This window comes from Molothrus aeneus, chromosome 17, assembly GCF_037042795.1.
Source record: "Molothrus aeneus isolate 106 chromosome 17, BPBGC_Maene_1.0, whole genome shotgun sequence".
NCBI lineage: Eukaryota > Metazoa > Chordata > Aves > Passeriformes > Icteridae > Molothrus > Molothrus aeneus.
The window spans coordinates 11,636,675-11,661,355 of record NC_089662.1 but is presented as its reverse complement, the minus strand read 5'-3'; the positions used below and the strand labels follow the sequence as shown (position 1 = coordinate 11,661,355).

The window sequence follows — 24,681 nt, the reverse complement described above, 5'->3', positions numbered from 1 at the left end:
AATCCCAAAGGCCTGTATGGTGAACAGAATTAGATTCCTGTTTGATTTGTAGCAGACACTCTACCTTTGCATTGCATTGCAGTTTGATTTTTCTTTTTCTACTCTCAGAAAGGGGTGTCTGGGAGAGGTAACTTTGCATGGTAGGATATTTTCCATCTTTTTTGGCACTTTACAATAAAGGCTCTCACTAAAGCAGCTGTAGGGAACCTTAGTGAATAGTGAAACTTCCTAAAATAAATTAGATGAATGACTGATCTGATTTACACATTTCCTGCTGTGACCAGAGAACTTTCTCATCGTTTCCAAGCATTGAAAAAAAATTCTATTCAAACTTAATTTTTTTTTAAGTTATGGAATTTTTCATGGCACAAGAATTTTTGTTAATATATCTAGTGTTTATGAAAGCACTTTCCTTTGATTTATATTGTTTAACTTATTTTTACTGGAGAGTCCTGTGGCAGATCCTCAGTTGATATAATCTGTAATAGATCAACTGATTTCATAAGAGCTGGAAGGATTTATAACACTGATACTGGATCTGCCCTTGAAAAGTTATTTTCCAAAGTGCTTGGTTGTCTGTGGTCGGAAAAGGTTTTGTGGTTAGAGAACTGGATTAAGGAAAGGATCTGTTGTTCTCAGTTCTTCAAACTTCGGAAAATTCATTAAAATCTATGCTGTAGTCTGTCTTGTAAAGCTGGGCTAACCTTCTTTAGAATATTTAAATTGCAATCTCTTCAAAAAAAGATTCTTGTTTATCAATTATTTTCTTGGTTGTTTTTCCATCTTATTTTTTGGAATTGTTAAATAGCTCCAAAAATACTCTAGACCTGCCCTGCAGCTTTTATACCAACAGTTTTTGAATTCTAAGTTGGAAAAAATCCTGAAAAATTCTTCTTTGGCAGGACTGTAGAGCCCATCACTGTGGGTGAGCCTGAGCCGTTTACAAATAGGGGCTGGTTTGCTGTGAGCAGTGATCACACAATAATCATGTTATGACAGAGATCTAAAACAAGAATGAAGATGTCAGAGCTACCTAGCAGCAAATGTAAATTTAATCTTAAGATAAAAGGATATCAAATATACCCAAGTGGCTTTTTGCCAGAGATGCTAATTAGAAAAAGCTGGATTATGCAAAGCCATTTGTTCCAAATGGCTCTTCAGGGATCAGGTTAAGGAGGAGTTTCCCCTGTGTGGTTTGGTCTTGTTTACAGAGGTTGTTAATATTTGCAAAACCATCTCAGTGAAAAAAAAAAACCATGTCAAGTGAATAAAAGAGACTTAAATGGAACTTCGGAATTTTCAAGTTTCAGTGAAAAAAAAGATTATGAGGAAAAGCTGTAAATTGCAGATAGTATCAATGGTAGAAGGTTCCCCTCTTACAGCCTGGATCCTTTTCTCTTTGAGACAAGAGGGATGAATAATTTTGGACATAGTAAACAATTGCTGTACCCAACAGCAGTTTCAGGACCCAAAGAAATGAATTCTGAATTTCATCTCAAGTGGTGCTTGGGGCTCACCTCAAAAGGTTTGAAGGAGTAAGAGCCAAAATACAGTTTTATTTTGGGGGGGAATAGGAGGCCCAGTACATCCAGGTGCTTAATTTCTAGGAAAAGGCCCATGTAAAAATGAGGTGATCAGGAAAAAAAGAAAACCCTAAAATAAACAGTCCAGAAAGGAAGATGCCTACAAGATGACTTAAAGTTGATAAAAACTATGTTTGAAACCAAGGTGAAAAACTATGCCCATGACTAAAGATAAAACTGTCATAAACCACAATAAGTGGCAGTGGAAAAATTAAGGAGATACTGCAGGGAGAATGTTGGTATTCAAAAATTAAAGTTTGCCAGGATGGATGGAGCAGGATCGCCTCAGAAACTCTGGGCATATTTCTCCTTCCCCCTCCTGAGCCCTGAAATGGTGCTCCTGTCACAGGGAAGGATCCTCCTGCCAAAGCCACTGCCAGGAATGTCCTCTCTATTAAACACACATCCATCCGTTATCCCAAGACTCCAGAGGACATTGCGAGTGGTAATCATACCTTTCAAAGTAAATTAAATTCCTTGTATCCCTTTTACTCAAAGAGGATAAATGAAACCCAGAGGGAAGGGAAAGGTTGCTCTAGGCCAACAGACAAGTCAATGGTAGGGCTGTACAAAGAAAAAAATCAACAGATCTTCCAGGTTTGGGGTATCTTGACTCATGCACAAGACATTCTTTACGAAAAGTGACACAAGAAATGTAAATAGTGTCCAGTTTATCAATATCTGCCTGAAGTAAACCACACTGAAGCATAAATACCATAAAACTTGGGGTTGAATCCTGAGCTGACAACACTGGCTGTGTGAGAAGCTCTCTAAAATAATATCTAATTAATCATGAATTTGCTGTTGTGCAGCCAGTGGAAATGTATCAGTTTATAAATAGTGTACATAGATCTCCCTGGCTGCATGACAGGATTACTGCTGTGAAATTTTTGCAAATCTTTGAAATCCTGCAAAAGGAGGCATCATCAGGCAGCAGAGGAAGGGATAACAAAGAGAGGAGGAGCCTGGGGAGAGGCAGAAATACAAGACTGGCCCTGTTAGCAGAAAGCTGAATTTTAACCTGCAAATACAGGTTTAAAAACTGCAAATGTGATACTCCATTATTTAAATATGTGGTAGCACAATCCCTCCTCTGACTGTGCTACCTTCAAAGATGTTTCAGTTTTAATAGATTATGTGACATTTAAAAATCCAACTGTGGAGAGAGTTGCTAATATATTTAGACTGGGGAGCTTCATTTTGGTCATCTCTGCCTCCAGCTTCCTCTTAAAACATTTAATGGACCTTCATTCCTCTTGGCTTCTCTGAAGTGGGGACTTTAATTTATTTATGCTGATGAGGAACTTTTCAATATCCTCTTCCCCTCCTGTCATTACAGAGAAGAGAGCAACCATTTTTAAAGGAAACTGTTTTTTATCTAGAACATGCAAAATTAAAAAGATACTGGAAAATGCAGCATAATTCAGGCTCACAGCACTCTCGAGACCTAGTTAAAGAATACCTGTTAATGGATTAATTTTTCATGCTCCACATATGCAGAGAAATGCATTTCAGGGAATATGTAGCCTAAAATATAAAATCAATTTAAGAAGTTACGTGATGAAATGGTAGAAGCTGATGAAAGCACTGATTTGTTTGAGTATCCCATGATTTGTTAATTGTAGAGCAAATTCCTGACCCTTGTGCAGTGGCTGAAGAGGAAAATGCCTCACGTGGCTGATCTGCCAGTTACTGGAATATTTAATTCAGCCAGCTCTCCCTCAACCTTCTGCTTCTGGTTAATCTGTTTTATGTCATTTGGCACCCAAGTATTCCTTTAGAATATTCCTTTAGATTATTCCACATGAAGGATGGCTCTCTCCCTCCTGTCTTCTACTGAGGCTGCTTGTGCCAACTTTGTGCACCAAATTCCTTCAGATTTATTTCCTGGTCTTTCCTTGTTCTTTAATTCTTTCTATAAAAAGTTAATCTCCCTCCCCCAAAAATCTTAAGATTTTCTTAGAAGTCATGTAACTTAAATTAAACCATGGGCTATTGAGCCCTTATGACTCACTTTACCAAGCTCTGCTGAATAACCACGTGGGCCAGAAAATTTAATTTGTTTCTATTGTCTATCTGCAAAATCTATTAATGCTCTTCAAGAAGAAATAAGCTCTGTCACTCACAGAAAACTGAGCTATCAGACCCTAATGTTATTTTTGCAGCACTAAATTTTTTGCCAAAATTAGATCTCAGTCTCTTGCAAGATTCTCCAGACATGATCACCAGGCACCACTTCCTCAGCAGCACTTGGCAAGATGGACAAACACATCCAAGTATCAAAATTTCAGAATGTAAATTTCTGATTTTTACTTTGGAGGAATAAGCCTTGAAAATTTGATGCACATGCACTCTGCTGGTTCAAAAACCAGATGGCCAAGGGGATCCATCCCTTTTTCTTGCCCCCCTCCTCCTGTTAAAATAAAAAAAGGCCAGGGGGATATATGCAATTTTCAAGGGGATGTAATTCACACCTCTGGCAATGGTAATAAAGCCAAAGGACTGTTTCTCTCCCTGTGTCTGCAAGTCAAAAATCTTCTCCCTTGTTTTCAGTGCCAGACAAATAAAACTGGACCTATTTTATGGCACAGGTTCAGTGCCCCATGGAGACTTTACACCTGCACTGCTGCTGGAAGTCAGCTAAAAACACTGCCCAGATTAGAGAAAAGCAGCAGGATCCTCTCTCCTCTCCCTTTACTCCAGATAATGAGAATTTCTTCCATTTTTTCTTATTTTTTTCTTATCTGGAAGATGAAAGATAGGTGAAAATTCCTTTTCAATACAGGATTGTATTGAACAATCATCTGAAAGGTGATAAATGCAATAATCCAGAGAAATTAGTGCAGTGAAACCCAATTAAAATGGGAGAGAACTGTGGTGATCTGCAAATCCAGAGCAGGCAATTTATGCCAAATGACACATCAGATTATTTTCTTCTGAGCATAAAATTGCACAGCAGCTTCCCAAATACCATTATCAATGCCAGTTACTGTTATTTGCACATGTATCAAGACACAAATATATCTTCATTCCATAACTGCTGAAACACTGATTTTTCATTCAGAATTCATAATAGAAAGCAACACACCCCTGAATGACTTTTAGATTTTTATGGACCATAGATAGGTGGCTACTACAGAAATTCCCCACAGTTCAGCTGTATCCTGGTCTACAGAGTTCTCACTTCTCTCTCAGGTGGGAATGGAGCTGGATTCATAAGCAAACCATGAAACAGCTCTTCCCCCACTCTGAAAGACAGAGCCCGGTTTGAGAGGGGGGAAAATCCCTGGAAATTTGCATTAAACATTGCTGAAGATTCAAAATAGCATTTCAAAGATGCTTGTGAAATCCTTGGAATGAAATATTGAACAAGGGTTTAAAAATGAACTCTGATTATTCAAAGTAAGCAGCATAGAAAGAAAATTTGTATTGTAAGAAGAGAAATGAAATGTTTACTTTTTATATGTCTGCTCATTAAAAATGTGATTAAATTGATAAGGTGAGATAAGGAGACCAGGTGTCACGTATCTCACTGAAGAAAGCCAGTCAGCATCAGATTTGACTTCAAACTAAATTCCCCTAACTGTGCATCCTGGCAGGGCTTGGTTTTATTACATGTCCTCATAGAAACTGTTACCTTGCTGTATTTGTAGGAAGTTGTTGCTGGTGCCATCCCATCTTTGCCTCAACCCTCATTAGCCTCTGCTCTCATTTTCTCCAAAGATTAATCTATTTTGGGGAGAGTCATGGCAGGAATTTGTGCTGGTGCAGTGAGGTCTGGCTGTGGAGGCTGAGCCCTGTGAAGTTTCCTCTGTTTGCATGGAATGTCCAGGAGGGGATGAAGAGCTGAGCCTGCAGGAAGGTGTGGACAGGCAATCTCTGCCTCTGCTTGTGCAGCTGAGTGGATCCACATCAGAACAGCCCAAACCCACAGCCATTATATGATTCATACCTCCAGCTGGGGCAGCAAGATCTCAAATTAGGTCTGAATATGCACATCCTTCGTGTACAGCTGCACGCTGCAATCATTGAAAATATTTTTCTGTGCAGTCATTCTGCACAGCATTCAGGTTTGGTTAAAAACCCCAAAACAGTTACATTATCCATTTGTGCACCCTCAGACCTCACAAACTGTGAATTCTACCATGTTCAGAGCAAGGACAGGAGAGCTCTGGGGAACTTCCCCAGCCTGTGACCAGTCAGAAATTGCTGGGCTCTAGGATTTAGCTCAAGAAGCTAAAAGGCAGAGTTCTGGAGCAACATTCAGAGATGAAGTTTCTCTTTCCAGCACTGGATAAACCTGACTCTGGTCCCACTACACATTTTAGCTTTCTTCCTCTGTAAAGCACTTGGGTATATAATTACAAAACAGGATTATGTAAGACTCAGCTGTTATGTTGAGGTAACAACTGGAAAACATGACACTAATACATGATACTAAGCTACTTCATGTGGGCTTTTTATTCTTAATGACTGTAGAGTGCCCAGGTTAGTTTGTAAAACAAGATGTCAAGGACCACTTTAATTTAAAATTTGTGTCTTCAAGCCTCAAGTGGCTTTGCAGTTGCCATGATAAAATTTATTTACTGAGTGCCAAAGAGCATCATGGAAGAAGAGAGTTGTTTTCCTTCTTAAATGGTCAAAACATAAGTTAAACCTGCCTTTAGGCTAGCTCAGCATAGCCTGAAGCCATCCTGGAATGGTTTCAACAAATAAGAAAAGTTGGCAATTTGGAACACAAACATTTGGGTTTTTTCAGCTGGCTTTGCCAGTTTTGGCTTGGGAGATGTCAAAGCTTTTCACTTTTAATGTTGCCTAAATACAAAGTAGCACTGCCCTTCTCCCCTTGCCTTTCTGCCAGCTCTGGGGGCCAGGGGTGGAGAAACATGGGAAAAAAAAAAAAAAAAGAAGAAAAAAAAGAATCAGAGGGAAGAAAAGCCAGGAGGGATGAGGAGACCTGAAGAACCCTTTAATGGAGCTGCAGTTAACTCTTGTTTACAGCCCTTTCACTGTGCATTTAGGCACTGGAGCGTTATAAATATGACTGTGTAAGACAGCGCTGTAATAGATGCCAAAATCTAATTCTAACTCTTGCCTTATCTTGTTTTATTTGAAAATCATCATGCATGCTGCTCAGATGAATGAGATACATTATTGAGGAGGGGTTAGGAGCAGCCTGGCTGAGCGAGGCAGGATGAGCACTGGGGAGCTGGGTTGGGTTTACAAAATCTCTGGTGCTGACTGTGCCCCTCTAAAATCAAGCTCCCAAACCCTCTCCCACTCTGACCTCCATGAGAAGCAGCTATTTTGTAACCAAGTCCATATTATCAGCAGACTCTGTGATGGCTTTTTTTTGATTTTCAACATGTAGTTACATAATATAATGTGTAATGCTGCGTGCATAGCCATATTCAGTATGGACATATTATACAGATACAGACTACAGAATAGCTACTGAATTGTGCTGCATAAGCCAAGAAGAGCAAACATGAGGGCAGGGCATCTCTTCTGCCCTGGAAAAAGAGATGTTCTGCATCCCCCCTGCAGCTGTGAAAATCCAGCTGCTGGTGAGAGTTGAGGTCACTGAGCACAGTGAAGTGCACAGGGGCTGGAGCCACCATGGGTGTCTCGTTTTTGCCACCCCAAGCTCAGGGCTGAGATGTTCCCTGAGTTTCCCATCACCTACTGGCACTGCCAGGCTCTGCCATCCTACGAGAGGCTGGTGTTGACACCAGGTCTGTGCACGAGGGCTTTTAACAGCAGGACAGGTTTCCTGCAGAGCAGGCATGGGCAAATGACCATATTTCTGTCAAATCAGCCAGAGCTGTGTTACACTTTATGCCAGCTCTGTGCTTTATGCCAGACTGATGCCAACTGGGGGATGACAGACAATTCTTGATACAGCACAAAGTGCAAGTGGTGCAGAGAAATGATACCTGATCCAGCAAAAAGCCTGCAGGAACAGTGTGGACTAATCAATGTATTTTAAACAGTCTGAGAGGGCAGAATGAATTTCTATTGGATCTGCACTTTGTACCATTGGAATTGTGGTCATTTTGATCATTTACTGAATGCCCTAAAACTCAATTTATTGGATACCAGTCCAAGAGTCTGTAAACTAAGACCTGCTTGACATGTCTGTATCTTCTAAGGGAAGAAGATATAAATTCTTGTGGAAGAAAAGTTGTGTTAGGGGGTCTGAGCTGCTGTATCTAATCCCATGCCATGCATACATCATGGAAATACATAATTCCTCCCATCCAACAGCCTGCAAATGGGGAATGCTGCTTAGCTCTCCATTTTAGAGCTCACAGCCATGCAGATGCTGCAGAGATAGAACTGGGTTTGGGTTACTCAGAGATCTTTAGCACAGAGTTCACTTTACAAATCCTTTGCCTCCATTTCCTTATTGAAGCAATAACAACATCCACAGAAGTATTTTATTTTCAGCTTTAAGCCTTCTGTTCAGGTTTCACTGTGTTTATTGTGAGTCACATGTTTTGGGCAACACACCCCTGTGTTTTTGTGAATGTGATCTCTGCATGATCCCACCAGGAATGCACAAGACACATAACTCATAACTCCGGAGTGAATCCCTAGAATGGCACCTGGGTGCAGAGTCAGCATGTGAAGAAAATTACCAAGTCCTAGCACATGTCAGGGAAGTAAAGCCTAATGGATCAGGTGCCTGGAAGCAGGATATGAGCTATTGAGTATAAAATGTCCTTTTAAACTCCTGGGGAGGTGTTCTGTTTGCTGATTTATTGCCCACATGAGATGTCATCCCAGCTCTGGTATCAATTTCATCCCTCTGCAGGGAGGTCATGGGGACAGAGCAACACCTGCTCTGCTCATCTTGGGGCATCTGGGTTAGGCTCAGGCTTGGCTGAGCAGCACCTGGGGAGATTCTGCTGCTGCATTAGCTCTACTGCTTTTGGGCACAAAGGAAGATCTGTGGCTTTCAGGGCTGTCAGTCTGGGATCCCCCAGTTTGCTTCCCCCAGCACTGAGGGACGAGATGGGTGGGATTCTAGCAGGGGTGTCTTAGCCATGGGATGCAAATGATGCCTTGTCTATCACCCTGCCTTCTTTCCAAATAAATGTGTGCATTCTAAAGCCACTATCTGAACTCATCATCTAAAGGCTGTACTGATAGCCAGATGGCAGAATCATAATTTTTTGTTCTTTCAAGCTTTTCCCCAGTAGCTTTAAATAGAAGAATAAATTTTCCACAGAGAAAGAATCTTCTATTAATAGCATTAGATCATTTCAGCACTTGAAAGGAAGAAATTAGTTGAGGGTTTTTATAAGAGTTTTTTTTTAATACTTTCTAAAATATTATAAGTTCTTTGATTGCGCAGGCAAGAGTGTCCGCCTTCAGAGTTTTAATTACTAGGGAAAAAAAAATTCTCCTTCTCCGAGTTCAAAAAACAAATATAGTGAATAAGATTATGTGAAATGACTTAAAATAAACATCTTCAAACAATCTGGCCCTATGTGTCAGTTCTCTGTCATGCTTTGATAATCTCATTCTGTTGTTGAAATAGATTTACACAGATTGCAGAGGAGGCTTGGAGCTGATTGAAAAGATTTCTGCTTATCCAGTGCACTGAATTGCCAATCAGAGGTGATGTTCTGGGGAGCAGACTCAATAAATTCCTCACTGTATTTTCTCATAACTGAGAAAATTCAGCCAGTTCCACTCCTGTGATCACACATTCTACGATCTCTCCTCATTCATTAAAGAAAATGAGAGGAAAACAAGCTGCAGGCTTCACCGCCTTTTCCAAATAAACTTTGTTATCCTCTTATGTAAAACACGGGGATATTCCAAGTGGCAAGGAGCTTTATACACCGCTTCACTTAAAAGCAAAACCATAAAACATGTTTTGTTCTGCAGTCACTAAAATTCCAGTCATTTATAGCAATGAATGGGCAATGTCAAAGGAACATATGGTATTTTTAGCTCTGCTTCATTACCCAATGTTGTGAACAAACCCTGAATACTTGTAATGTCTACAAGCTTTCTCAGAGAAGAAAGGCTGTTCCTGCATAGTCTTGATTAAAGTCAGGCTGTTCCTGTGCAGAGGCTCAGCAAACTGCACTGAGCAGGGAGGGGAGGCTGCAGGATGAGCAGTCAGAGCTGTGCAGAGGTGAAATGACAGCAGAACAGGCTGTGAAAGCAGAATGGCTGGAGAGAAGGGGAAGGGTAGCCCAGTGAGAAAGGGAAGAGTCTCTGGTAGGGAGATACGATTTCAGTGTGACCAACTCCTTGTCTATGGGCAGGAATTTAGGACTGAATCTCTGTGTTAGAGGCAGATAAGCTCCAGCCAACAGGACTGAGCCAGGGCACGCTAAGGCACAATCACACAGGCCTATAAATGCTGTACTGCTGATGGGCACATTTGATACCAAGAGCCTCTGTTAATGTTTCACAACATCTTTTTACTCTTGTGTGTTTGCTCTTTGGATCCGTTTGACCCCCCAGTGAATTTGGTTTATGATTAAGTTGACCTTTTTTCCTTTTTCCTCTCACTGCACAAGATCCTTGACCTGGTTTGCTCTGCCCTGCTCAGTCCAGACATGAACCAAAGGAAGAGGGGTCTGGCTTCTTCTCAATAAGTTCTGGCATTTCAGAATGAAGGATGCTTTTCCCCCCTTGTTTCTAAATATTTCTTAGGCAGCTTCAAACAGATTTAGTTTGGATGTAACTTACACTGTACAGGAAGGGACATTGGATGAACTCATTATCTTGGAACAGTGTGGAGCAGTGTGGCAAGCACTGAACACCCTCCCAGTTCTTATAAAAGCCTGTGGATTTCAGAGTTTCTTGGAACATCACAGGACCAAATCCAAATTATGCCTAGACCAGTGAAATTCAATGCTGTCATTACACAAAACAATCCACAAAGTCACAGCAGTCTGAAATCTCTACAAATGCTGGAGAACAATTACATGAATTTCAAGAGAGTTGTATGGAAATCCTCTGATATCTTTGTTATTATTACACTCATAAATAATCTCTTTTTGCAGCTAAGATATTGTCACTTCCTCTATTGGTTCTCATGGAGGTTTCTGGTACAAGGAAGCTCTCAGGAGATTTTTGTGGCTTTTTAGTGGTATCCCCCAAAACACACAGAGGCTCCCTCTGAGGAAGCAGTTATTACAATATTGTGGGGGGTTCTTGTTCCCAGCTCTCTGTGACTCATGCAGGCAGCTGAGAACACAGTTAAAATATGAGTGCTGAAAAGAAACTGAGAAGAGGGAGTAGTTATTCCACTTCTCTTTCTCTTGGAAGAACTAAACCAAACATAAATTTAGGTCAGACAGGGTAAAAATATTCCATGCTGGTTTTCCTTCCAAGCTGTTTGGGCTTAGTGAGACATAAAAACAGGCCCAGGGTATGGCTGAAATTAACAAGACTATTATTTACTTGTTTAATAAAAACCTCTTGCACTGAAACAGAAATTCAGTTCAGATTCTGTGGTGGTTATAAAATGATAGTTTTGTCACAGAGTTGGTTATTCCTTTTGTGTAAAAAGTAATAAATTAAGAACTAAAAAAATAGGAGAATAAAGCAAGAAAAGAAAGTCAAATATTCCTGCTGATGAAAGGCAAATGTTAGAAAAACACTCATTAGAGGCTTCAGTCTTGAAAACATGTCCTGAATGAAAATCAAGAGCTCAAGACTAAGGAGCTGTCTGGGTAACTTGGTTTAAAAAATGTGAATTTGAAACTTGTGGCCAGTAAAATGAACAAAATTTGCCTGTACAAACAGAGAGCCTCCTGTCATGCTATGGTTTGGGAAATGGTTGTTACATCTTGTACTTTTGCATAAGTCCTGGCCAGAAGAACAGAAGTGGAATCATGTGAACACCTCTCAAAATTGTAAATTCTCCACATTTTCTTTCTTTTTTTCCACCATTACATTATCAATTAAGTGTCTAAACACACAATTGGAGTAATCTTACCTATTCAGACAAAGTGTGCACAGCAGGACTTTGCAAATTCAAATTCAAATTTTCCAAAACATATTGTGATTCACAAAGAACAGCCAAGCAGCAGTGTCTGTTTGTGGGGCATGGTGCAGAGAGGGTCTGGTGTTCCAGGGCACACTGAGGCTGCTCCACCTCTACCCTGCTGGCCCCAGCCCCTGAGGTTCCTTGACAGAGCCATGGGAAAACGTTGAGTAGGAAAATGTTGAGTAGGAAAATGTTGAGTAGGAAAATGTTGAGCAGCTCAGGAGTTGCTGCATCCTCTCCTGTTGGACCCAGAGGCTGCTGCAGGAGGAGCAGGACAACACTGACACAGGTGACACTCAGAGGAACCTGCCAGCACTTAAAGGCACCTCTGGAGGGTTTTACCAGTAGAATTCTAAAATATATCTATAAAAAAGCCATTTCTCAGCAGTTACCATGTACATTTTAGTTTAGCTCCTGGCATTCTTTGTCTCTGCTCTGCTTTGAATATGTTTCTTCTGGTGTGTATTTCCATTTGAGGTGTAACCACTGCAGTCATTAAACATCCTACTTGTCCAGACTACTGCCTAATATTCCTGGAGGTTTTAAGCAGCTGCAGACATATTGCTGAGGTTTATTCTGTGCCTGTTGCAGTTGTTGGAAGCAGTACAACCTTACCAACCCACAAGTCTTCTCCTTGAAAACAACTTGAATTTAAAATGACCTTGACAAGATATCTCTCCTGTTCTTTCAAACCTAACCATTTCAATAAATGGTGACAATGTCTTTTCTAAAATGTTTTTAGCAGCAATTCTCTAGATTGCATGGAAAGAATGTTTTATGAACTAAGAAATGAATACAAAGCTCAGTTGTTGCACTGAACTGCAAGAAGACTGACTCCAGTTAATAAAACCAGTACAACTATTGTTAATGCAGGGTCCTTTCTCCACTAAACTCAGTGCACTGTGAACATTAGAAGAAAAGCTGAAAGAAACTCATCCATCTGTGCATTAAATTTGCTTTTTCTGTCATTTCTTTCTTTCATCATTCTAGGAATTTTGAACTTGCCATTGTTAATTTATGCATAGCAATTTACTTAATGCTAAAATGTGTTGCTGGAAGACCCTGGGAAGGTACCTGTCGCTCTGGACACAGGCATTTATAATGGAAAAATGCAATATAAGGACATTTCAGATAAGCTCTAATGTGAGGAAAAATGCAACACAAGGGAGCTTCTACTTTACCAAAAATTTAGGAGTCAATGTCTTGATGAAAGTTGGTGAATTTTGATACCAACAAGTTTTATGAATTTGCATGTGTGATTAGGGGCTTTTGAATCTTGCAGTTTAGTAAGACAAATAATGATTTTCATCCATCCTCTGGGAAGAAAACACAGGCACTCTTAGTTTATTTTTGGAAGGCTGCTTGTTTAGTTTAGCTGGTATTTTTATTATCAAGAAGAATCTTGTTTCCTTTGCACTTTGTGAGGAAAGAGCTGGTTCACTGTCGAGTTGGAGTCACAAGATCACACCAGTGCTGCTTAACAAGTGCAGCCAGGAGGTGTTGAGTCCTCAGCACCAGCTGCTCACAGCCCCACTTCTAACACTGCATTTCTTGCTAATGCAGACACAGCCAATAAATCACATTAGCAAGAGGAATTGCTGTTATTTCCATAGTTCTCCCTGCTTGGCTGCTCGGTGACACAGGGAGTTAATGGACAGACATTGCTGTTCTCCTGCCAAAATTCTCATTTTGTTATTGCCATGTGGAACATTGTCTCTCTGTTTTGCTGTTCCTTACACAGGCCAAGGATTACAACTCAGTAGTTTGTTTTTCCTAGTTCCTATAATAGAAGAAGGAAACAACCTGGAATGGAGTAATTCCAAGAGCTGCAGAGGAGACAGCTTCATATGTTTAGAGTAATTTCCATGTTTATTCTTGCTCTGAAGATCCTGCCATTTCCATTAGGACTAGACTGTGGTCTTGGTTCAGGCAAACACTGATAATCACTACAGTAAATTTGATAAGCAATTATTTCTCTTGGCCCTTGACCAGTGAAGAATTGAATTTTAGAAGGCATGCTGCAGTTTGGTTAGACCAGTGCTTTAAAACCCTCATGTGAGCTTTGAGAAAGTTCCATGCTAAGGATGATGTTTAATGTAGGATTTAACAGGTGACAAGTGCCATCCCCCTTGGGGACTTGGTAGCATCTGATTCTGCTCTGTTTAAGCACAGATGTGGCTTTGCAAAGGAGCTGGGGGTTTGTGGTTCCTTGCTTTGGAGAACTGCTGAGTATTTAGTGTAATTGCCTTGGTGAGAGGCACCAGCAGACAGTGGAATAAATGATTCTTTAAAAACAATGTTCCCCTTTAAGTATTTCCTACGTGTGCCTTATATTTACAGAATATTATGTCCAGCAGAGCAAACCATCCTGAGAAAGTATTTAACATCCATTCAGGTGAAGTAACCTCCCAGGAAGGGTTTCATTACAATTTCCATACCAACCAGGTGTACAAATCATTGATTGCTTTAGAACAGTTTTACAAGGAGCCACATTGGATGCACAACCTTAGACAAAAGTTGAATTTGGTCACTGTGCCTGTTTTCGATCTACCTTTCTCTGCAGCTGGTCTGGTTTATGTCAGATTTTTATTGTCTAAGCATTCCTTCTCCCAAATCTGTGCCCTGTTCCCTAGAGCAGGCCTGGAATGAGCACCAGACTGGTGGCTGAGGTGTGTTTGTTGCCAGTGGGTGTGGGGAAAGCAAGAGTGTGAAGCAGCAGAAGTGATAAAGGAGAAAAAAAACCAAAAGGAGATGCTCCTGCATTTCAGAGAGCACAAAGGCTGTTTTCCATCTGCAGCAGTGGCACTGAACAGTGACAGCACCAACTGAGAGCTGTGATGTGTTCGAGCAAAGAGGGAAATTATGCATGGAATTACAAGGGCATGAAAGTGCCTAGGACATGAGGATTTGATTAATTCTTGAATAGACAAGGTTGGGATAGATGTAAAGTGAGAGCTGACTGTGTGTCTGACAGACACAGACTCCCATAAGCTGGAGAAACTCTAAATAGATCAGTCCTGGGCTATGAATCCCAGAAAAAGCAGTGGATGAATCCCAGAAACGAGTCCAGAATCCCAGAAAAGCAGTTCCTGCTGGCAAACACTGCCCTTACACCAATGGCTTCCCTGGGTATTCCATGTCCCTCCAAAGGCAGCTGCTGCCAGGGATAACTGCAGTGGAAGGGATTTGAAGGTGCCTCTTGGAGACAGCCCAGGGTGTGTTTCAGTCTGCAGACTCCCTGAGGATGCTATAAAAAACATCCTTTCAACAGGTTTGCAGCAAGGCTACAGCTAATTAAACAACTGCAGGTGATAAAAGGCTGGTCCTGCAGTGCAGACAGCAGTTTCACTGCTCTGAGGGCATCATCCCAAACATCCCTGTGCTCCCTGTGTCCTGCAGCACAGCATCCCTCCAGGAGCCTGGGAAACTGCCCAGCCCTGGGATTTGTGTGTGGCACAAACCCCTGCAGCTGCAGAGGGACAGACTTGGCACAGGCCCCTGGCCCTCTGCAGAGGCAGTGCCCATTTGAAAGGATTTTTATTTCATTTGAATGGATTTTTTGTGGGGAGATGCTGCTCTGCTGCCTGAGCCAGCTCTCACTGGGGGAGAGGCTTTGCCTTCTCCAAAGACATTGTACAGGCTCAGGTAACTGAATTAACAGTGGTTACACAGCAATCCCTCATCAGGCTCATTTTCTTATTGTTACTGAGCTCTTTCTTAGCCAGGTAAGGATGTTGCGGGTTCCTTTATGCAAACACTGACAAACCTATTTTGCTAATGAACTGCTAATGTCACACCGTGCATTGTAAATCACAGCAAGTGGTGTTGGAGCTTGACACAATGATCCAAAAGCATGAAAAGTTCCTGATTAATTTCTTTGCACCTTAACTCACTTGGTGGTAATGCTGGTAGGTGATATGTCAGCTTTCCCAAGGAACGTTTTCTGGAAGAAATCACAAATCTCAAGCATACAAAGCATATTTTTATCTAAGAGATTTAGCTGGAGTTGCCACTTCCCTGCTCTCTTTCCTTTGATAAGCATAATCTGTTTCCCCATTCATGTCAGGGTAACCTGGTTTTAAAATCCAAATACTTTGAAGGAGGCTGAGCATGACAAAATGGAAATAAACTTCCCTGGCAAGCACAGCCCCCTCCTGCCACCCACAAGTTATGCTTTGGGGTTTTTATTTTATTTCCTTCCATTAGAGAAAAATGTTAAATTGTAATTTAACATACTAAAGAGCAGTGGAAATTATAGAACAAGGACAAATGGCAAACCTTTTGAGTCTGAAGCAAAAATGTAAGTTCAGACTTTGGAGACCACGTAGTAAACTTGCATTTCCAAGCAGGGAGGTACAAAAACTTAATCAGGATTTATATCTCTCAGCAAAAGGAAAAGTGATTGAGGCCAAGCACAGCCTTTACTGAGGGGAAGCTGAACCCAGAGCTGTCTCTGTATTTCCCTGCTGTTTATCTTTGCATTTTCAACCTGCTTCATGGATCTCTGTGAGTCTGCAGCCTGCACACGTTTCCTGTGCCAGATTTTCCCCCCAAGGTAACTCAGGGGATGACGTGGATGCCATGTGGATAAACCTGGCCCACTCTCCATCTGCTCCTTGGGAGGTTCAGCTCTGAGAGAGATTAAATCCACGGCGGGAAATCAGGAACACAAAGGGTTGCAATAAGAGAAGAATTCAAGCCATTTTTGTCCTTACACCATTGACCATACAAAACCTAAAAATTTGGATAGGTAAATGGCTGAATTTGCACCTCAAACCTGTAGTTTTCCCTACTTTATTTCAGTGGGTTTTTTGTCTAACGAATATGATGTGTCAGAGCAGCAATCTATGTCACATAAGCAGCTGTGCACCCAAAATCAGCTCATGATTACATTCAATAATTGCTACAGCTCATGATTACATTCAATAATTGCTACAGGTACCTTGCCTTTCTAATTATCTAACTGTTAAGAACTAGGTTTTCTCTTTTACAAAGGATTCTGTGTAAGTTTTTTCCAAACTAGTCCCAAACACTACTGCAACATTCACAGCTTCAAATACAAAGTCATTCAAAAATTAAATAAATTTCAGATTCATCATAAACTTCTTTTTTATAATTTTCAGTTCTAGTTTCTAACAGTCATTCAAAACTGCAAAAATAAAAATACTTTATGTTCAAAAAACTGAAATGGAAACTTCAAACTGGAACATTCTGCTGTAGTTCTCTTTCAAAGAGAGTCAAGAAAGAGAGCATGTCTGCAGAAATGCAGGTGACAGAAAACATTTTTAGAACAAGGAAGAATTCCATCACAGGAAACATCTAACTGGTGCAATAAAAAAGCTCTTCAGTTTGAATTCTGCTTCTCTGGAACATATGACAGAAGCATTCAAAGGCTTCCAGACACAAGCAACTTATCCCTATCCTGCATGTTCATCACTGTGGTCAGTTCTCTATTTTTCAGGATGCTAAAGTAAGGAAAAGGGGAATTGTTCCTGCTGCTAATTCTCTTTCACAATGCTCAGGATAATCTTTGCTCTGAAACCAGCACCACCTTTCTGCCTTCCCTGCCCTGCAGGCTCCTCTCACTGCTAGGACCACCTTGAGGGAAGTGCTGGCTCAGTTTGGGAGTGACCAGGGGGACACAGGAACCCTTTAAAAGCTCAGCTCCCCCTGTGTCATCCTCCCTCACCTTTCTAGAGGAACTCCTGAATTCCAGGCAGCACTGAAAGTTACTGGTGGTAAAGGCACCTCTATCCCAAAAGCCAGATGGGCCATTTTGATTCCACTCACTGTCTCTGCCCTCTGCAGTGGACCAAAGGGAACCTTTATTTCCTTTTTTAGCTCAATACATGAGTTGCAGAGAGAGATGCAATGACAGTAAAGGGGAAAACATGCAGAGCTGCATCACAAACCAGTTCATCAGCAAACAGAGCACGCCTGCCTTACAAATTTGCCTGCAGCTCTTGTCTGCTGTGTTATTTTTAAACTGCCTGCAGGTTGCAGATTTTTCAGTGGTCCTTCTCCTACTAATGTACACACAGGATTTAGCAAGGCACAACTTTCATTACTGTGAATTTAAGTTACCAGAATTCCCAGCACATTAAAATTCAGCATCCTTCATCTTCCCACAAACTTCTTGCTGCATTCACAGGAGGACATCCCGTGTCCCCTGCAGCCTGCCTGCATGGCAAGGTCAGTGTGACTCAGCCCTGCATCCCTGATGTTCCCAGCTGCCCTTCCTCAGCCTGTGGAATGCATCCTGCAGTTGCTGTAATCAGCAGGCATCCAGCTCCACACTCCAAAAACCCGAGAAGATAAAACCAACTCAGTGAGCCCAGTGCTCAGTTGAACAGTGCTGTTATCACCCAGGATCACCTCAGCACCAGCCCCAGCTGCTGTAGGAACAGGGCTGTGGCACTTCAGGGCACTCTCCCATCACACAATTCACAAACCTGCCCCACTTCTGTGGGAGGCTGGCTGGGATGGAGGCAGGGTCTGACATGTGCAAATGGGAGAGCTTCTCTGAGCAGAAAACCTTCAGAAAGATTGCACAATTCCCACAGAGAGGGGAATTGAAGGAAGAGTGCTCTATTTATGGCACCACAATGTTTTAAGGAAGAGAGCAAGGGGGTGTTCTTCACCACAACTGCTGCTGATGTAAACAGAAGCTGCAGATGCTCAGACTTTCTGAGGGGTCAGACCCTGGAGCCAAATGTAATGAATATTATGGTTTGTTTGCTTCTTCTTTGTTGCCTGGTTGATTGTGCAGCCCAGAGCTGCACTGCAGAGCAGTGTCACTGTGGAACCTCTCCCCTCCTCTGTCTGGGGATGTCTCAGACATTAACCCACTCACACTGCACCTCTGCTAGGAGCTCTAGAAACTACCCCAGCTAGCGCTGTGAGAGGAACTTGCCCACGTCATCAGCAGGGGCACAGCCACATTGGTGTCCACCCCTTTGGCACACACAGAGCAGCTGAGGAGTTTGTGATATGGGAGGGGTTTGTTCTGGGGCTGAAGCTCCAGCACAGGAGTCTTTGCCCTCAAATGTGTACAGCGAGGAATTTAAAGTGATTTTGGCATAAACAGCAAATAAGCTTTAGCCAGAGCAAAATCCTGTGGCCCCACAGGGCTGAGGATTGCCTGCTTGTGGGGCAGTGAGGGCCAACAGGCTGGTCTGACTGTGCTGGAGTTAAACTGCTGCTCTCTGGACCCTGATAGTGACTGTGCCTCATCCTTCCACATTACACAGAGAGTTAAGCTGCTGCTTGCTTCCCCCTGCTGATTTGGAGAGTCATGGTTTGGCTCTTGGCTGTTTGTATTTTGCAGACATCCCCTGTGTAATTGCATGGCCTGGCCCCAGGCTGTCAGGCTCTGGGAGAAATAACCACATTATTCCACAGAACAGTTAGCATAATTAAAATATTGACTGCAGATTAAAAAAAAGTGCTGAATGTTTCACAGAGTGGTTGGAGGGTTGGCAAGCCTTGGCAGCTTGTTGGCTGCAGGACCTGGCTGATATTTAGGAGTGCCTTCTCCAGCAGTCGCTGCTGTACGTGGGAACTGCTTTTTGTGCTGTCAACTTCTGATCTCCCAAGCAGCCAACCCACAACCAGGAGAAAATGAACTGACTGGAAATGAGGTGCTCCAAGGGCTCTCTTGTGATTCTCATTGCCAGTGAGACCACTTCTTTGTTATTTAGGACTTCAGGACATCTGTCTTGCTGCGTCTCTATCTATTTTTGTGTCCATCTCTCCCAATACACAGTATAGAAACTGCATATGGTGAGAAGGACTGCTTGTACCATATAAGAAACATTAATAAAGTTAAAAAGCCCACAAAAACCTCCACTGGAACATATGTTTTATCTGCTATTCCTTCTTTGGCATCAGATTTGTATCTGTGTTTCATCTGCAATCAAAATCTTTGCATTTCCACAACCAAGAGGGCAGAAAGGGAGGGAAGAAACTCAGTTGGCAGGGCTGGTGTAAACCACAGAAGCACTCAAGGAAGCCTCAGTGTCCTTGTGATATCTCCCCATTCCCCTTCTAGGGGAATATCTGGGACCATGAGCATCGCTGGAGACCCACAGGTTTGGGTTCAAATGATTTCTTGGTTCTTTGTATATCTGTATCTTTGTGCATCTGGCAAAAACTTCAAATGATCCTGTACTAGCAGTATTAAACAAAACATGTGGGGGATACCTGACCCACTTTGCAGACACCTCCATCCCAAAGGAAACACAGCAGAGCCAGTAAATCAGCTTCTTGTTTAATCCTCCTCTCCATGCCTGAGAAACTCCTGGCCTGGGAGGAGCAGCAGTGCAGGGTGAAGAGGAGCAGGGACAGCTAAACTGAGCTTGTCCCTCTCCACTGCAGCTCCCAGGCTCTGATTCACAGCCTCATCTACAGCTACTTGGAGATGAGCTAATTTCATGAACATTTCTATTTCCACTCAAGAGGTGTCACAAGAAATGACCAAATGCTATTTCCTGAGGCTTCTATTAGAGCTTTAAAGTGATCATAATAGCAAGTTAATAGGAGATCTACTCTGCCATTTTCCATTCTCATTGCTATTGCTGTAATCAAGAGCAGCTCTAATTCTTCAAAGCTTATTTCTGTGGTACTTCTCATTTTTGAATACACTGCTAGGAAAGGAGCAGAATATCTTGGCACTCCAGCTGTGGTCTGTAGGCTACTGCCTTCCTTCTGTGCAAGGCTCATTGCTATTTCCTGCTCTCAACTTAATACTGACCTCCAAATTGTAAATTATAAATATCTCCTTGGGTAGGCACCATGAGTTCAAAGGAAAAAAAAAATTATTACTTTAAATCTCTTGTAAATTAAACCTCCAGATAAACTCAGTGGAATGAGGAAAAAGGTGCTCTAAATTCAATACAAAGAAAGAGAATTTCACTGGGCATGCACGATGTGTGTGGGGAATTGTCACAGCTTTTCTCTGCTCTAATAGCTCACACAGCCAAGTTTTTAGTTTGTCTCCACTGAGTGATTCATCTCTATTACCAGTATTTTCAAAATTAAATGGAAGAGGAGGAATGTGTTGATTCCCCTGCTGTGTTTAATAATCTTCCAAAAATTGTTTCCTGTTTACTTGGAAATCCCCACCTCCATGCTGTGATTTAGGCATTTTCACCCTGTTAACTTAAAAACAAAGCCTAGAAGATGCTGGATCTGTATGATCTTGCAGTCATGAAGCAATTTATGATAAATGTTGCTGTTCCAGAGAAAACTTACTTGGAAATGTACATATGTTCATAGCTTCACATTCCCAATTAAAATCTTAACTGGTTGTTGGGAAAAAAAATACAAATTGCTGCTCAGTTTTTATTTCTGTAACAGGTCTGATGGCAGCTTCTCTTTCAACAATTACTGCACTGGTGCTGTAATACAGATCTCAGTAAAGACATCAATAACCCCATTTAGGGACTGTCCCACTGTCCTCCATGGCACTGGCTGGCACACAACTGTGAATACTCAGTGGGTATTGTTTCATGCAACACTTGTCTATAAGCAAAACTTGTGGTGCATTTTCAAGGAAAATTATTAAAAATACCTGAATTGATTTTCCAGCTGAAGCATTATCTCTGAATTCCTGTGGCTTGGCTGGACAAAAAGGAAAGAATTCTCCCCTTAGCTTTCTCAGGGAATAAATTTTCACAGTAGTTCTGAGATTTTACTTACATAGCACATATCAAACAAACTCTTCTTTATATAAGATTTGCATTAGCTCACAAAAGTCAGGGTGTTCTGTGTTAGCTCATATGAAGAGTTCATTTAAAAGGCAGCAATATCCTGTGACCCAGGAACAGAACTGGAATCTGGGGATTCCAAAGGGATCTGAGCTCTCTCACACTTCCTCTCAGCTTTTCATAAAGGTCTGCATTTTTTAAATGAGCATTACATTTATGTGATTAACTGGAGGCCACGTGAGCTTGATTTACAGATGTGTTAAACTTCCACTCTCCTGTTAAAGCCACGGGGAGCTCTCAGCTCTCCAGGGTTCAGGAGGCTGTGGCAGCTCCCTGCAGCTTTTGGGGGGACAGTGGCACCACTGCCTTGGTGAGCCCCTCTACCTGCCCTTTGCAAGTCACTGTGGGGTTTGGTCTAACAGGTTTTTCCTCTCTTCCCCTCTCAGATGAGATGGAGCAGTCCCCTGCAGTGCGTTCTGACTACTTGGTCTCAGGGATTCGAACTCCACCAGTGAGGAGGAACAGCAAACTGGCAACACTGGGCAGGATCTTCAAACCGTGGAAGTGGAGGAAAAAGAAAAATGAGAAGCTAAAGCAGACATCTGCAGGTAGGCTGGGAGCAGGAGAGGGATGCTGCACAGCAGAGCTTTCATGGGACATGTTAAAGGTGACCTGAGCCAAACCCAGTTCAGAGATTCCAGCATTCAACAGATTATTAATGTTTAAGGCTCAGAGGGGCCCATATAGGCTGACTTCCTGTATAACACAATTGAGTACATTTAGAAGGAAAGGTCAAAATATGAGAGTGAAGCACAAGCCTTGCCCCCAGACTGCTTTGCATGGGCTGTCCCTTCTCCACACTGGCTACATTTATGGCCCCAAGTATTGTCACCCCTTTTATTTGGGGTGAAGTTTATATAGGTCACAGTAACATGATGAGAAGTGACAGGAGGGAGCTGCAGCATGTGAAATGCCTTCCCTCAAGCAGCTGTCTCTGAGGGGAAGGAGCCCAGCACACAGCACAGCCTCCTCTCACTGGTCTCCAGAGATGTCCCAGGAGATGAGTATGGAGAGAATCTCACTTGCATTTTCATGAGATGGGACAGTGCAGTTCCCTCCACTTGCTCCTGTGTCCTGTGGGAGTGTCCCAGTGGAGGACACTGTCCAAGGCAGCTCCAAGGTGCCACTGTAAACAGCAGGAAGCTCTGAAATCCCTGTGGCTGCACTCAGAGTGATCTGACAGCACCTCACACCATAAACCTGAGCTTTACATGGTGTGATTTCAACAAAGAGGCAAAACCAGCTCATCAATTTTTGCTCCCCAAAACAAAATCCTTGCAGTCCTTTCCAGGCACACAGGAGTTGAGACTAGAGGGAATTTCCATGTTGCCTCTTTCTCACCCCATTACATGAGTGCTCTGTTGGTAACTGGTGCTGTGTTGTGCCATTACTTTGTGCAGTGCTGGAGAAGAAGATGACAGCACGGCAAGGGAGGGATGAACTCATTAAGAAAGGCCTTCTGGAGATGATGGAACAAGGTAAGTCAAAATTCTTCTTTTTTTTTTTTTTTATCAGAGGCTCCTTCAGGACAGTAGGAAACACATATTTGCAAAAGCAGAATAAACAAACAAATGAATAAAAACCTTCAATCCAAACAGAGTGAAAACTCAGTGTTTGAGTTTAAGGCTTGTCATCCTTCAAGCTCCTCCCTGCTGCAATCAATCCATGAGTTCAGTGTTTGATGCTCTCCCATCTCCCATGCAGCTCTGTGTTCCCTTGCTTTACACGTGCTGCAGCCTCAGCTGGTATGTAGGTTTTATGTAATTGCTCTAAACCCAGCTGAACCCCTCTGCCAAGAAAACCAGCTCAAGCTGGATAAATACAAACTTCAACATACAGATGCAGTCAGCTAACATGAACAACCTATGGATCCAGATCCCACCAAATGATCCCAATCTGATGTTTTCAGCTGTTTTTCCAGTACACCAAGTTTGTGATGTAGCATGTTACCAGTCCACCTGCTTTTCATTCCCATGGAAAAGTGAAGCATTTAGTGGAGTCATTTTAAAGCTTTCCTGAGTACAAACCAGAAGTCATGGAAGGAAAGATGATAAAGTGTCAGAAACAGTCACAAAGGACGTGGTTCTTGTGCTCCAAAGCCCTGACAGATGCTCAAGGGAGACACAGATCTGGGTGACTGTTCTGTGAGATTAACTGAGCTCCCAGTGTTATGGACAACATCCCAATTGCCATTTCCACCTAAACAGAGATAAACCCCACAAATCCATCTTTACTTTGAAAACATCACAGCAGAAAGGACTGTCATGAAAGAGGACTGGCCTTTTGAGTTTGATTAATCTCACAGATAGAAGCTATATTCTTGGAAAGTAGTAATTGAGTTTCTTTTGTATAAAACAAATGCCATGCCTATAAATAACCCCTGGGACAATACTGATGCCAAGCTGGAGTGAAACTGAGCAACTGAAGAGTCAGAAAAAGAGCATTTTAAATAGGATTTATTTTTCCATGGGAGTAAAGCAATTTTAATATTATTCTGTTGGATATATTTTAAATTTTATATTAAATAATCTATCAAACCATTCATTTATTCTAAAATGGAAGTTCTTAGAAAGTTCATTTTTAATTCCTGTCCATTGAAGTCTTTGTGTCTCTCATAATTCTAGATAATTACTTGTCCTATTAGCATATTAGCATTACTGTATATAAATGATCTCCACTAGGAGCAGGAAAGTTCCCTATAATCCATGAATTTGAAGTCATGCTCTGCAAAAAAACCAGTAAAATAGAACTTCTGTAGAGCCCATTAAGAGGCAATAATGAGGAATCAATAAACCTCTTGCATGCATAAAGAATGGTTGGGAGGAAAAGGTGATGCCAAGCAGCAAGATAATTTTAACAAAATTAAAATAGTTCAAATAAATATAGTCCAGTGAGGTGAGAGGACAAACTGTGCTTTTAACTAGACAGCTGCAAACAGACTGCCTACCTGTCTGCAGGAAAGTTGCCTGGAGCTCCTATAAGCATCACACAAATTTCCAGTGCCTCCCTGTGCCCAGAAAGGGAAGAGTGGATCACAGTCAGCTGAAGGACATTGCAGCTGCCTGCAAGTTATTTGTCTTTACAGAGTGTTGTGAATCTCCAGGGTTATTTTATTATATTAGCAGAAGCAGCTTATTAACTGGAATAAAAACTGACCCAAATAATTCTCAGTAAATGATTAGTGCCCTACTTGGACTGAGCTGAAGTGGCAGCAGTTTCAAGGCTAAGTCCTCATTTATGCAGTTAAGTTGCAATTGTCAAAGCAGCAAAAAGACTACAGTAAATCCTCAAATCCCTCTATTCCATCAGG

At 41.9% G+C, this 24,681-nt stretch overlaps 1 protein-coding gene across 3 annotated transcripts in view; it reads left to right on the top strand.

Moving 5' to 3' along the window:
* Positions 1–24,681, top strand: part of PHACTR3 (phosphatase and actin regulator 3) — a 100,896-nt gene that overhangs the window by 30,403 nt on the left and 45,812 nt on the right. For all 3 annotated transcript variants that reach the window (XM_066561484.1, XM_066561485.1, XM_066561486.1), the window contains exons 2-3: positions 21,758–21,919; positions 22,772–22,849. In XM_066561484.1, the coding sequence (XP_066417581.1) occupies positions 21,758–21,919; positions 22,772–22,849 (240 nt within the window). The remainder of the gene's footprint in view (positions 1–21,757; positions 21,920–22,771; positions 22,850–24,681) is intronic.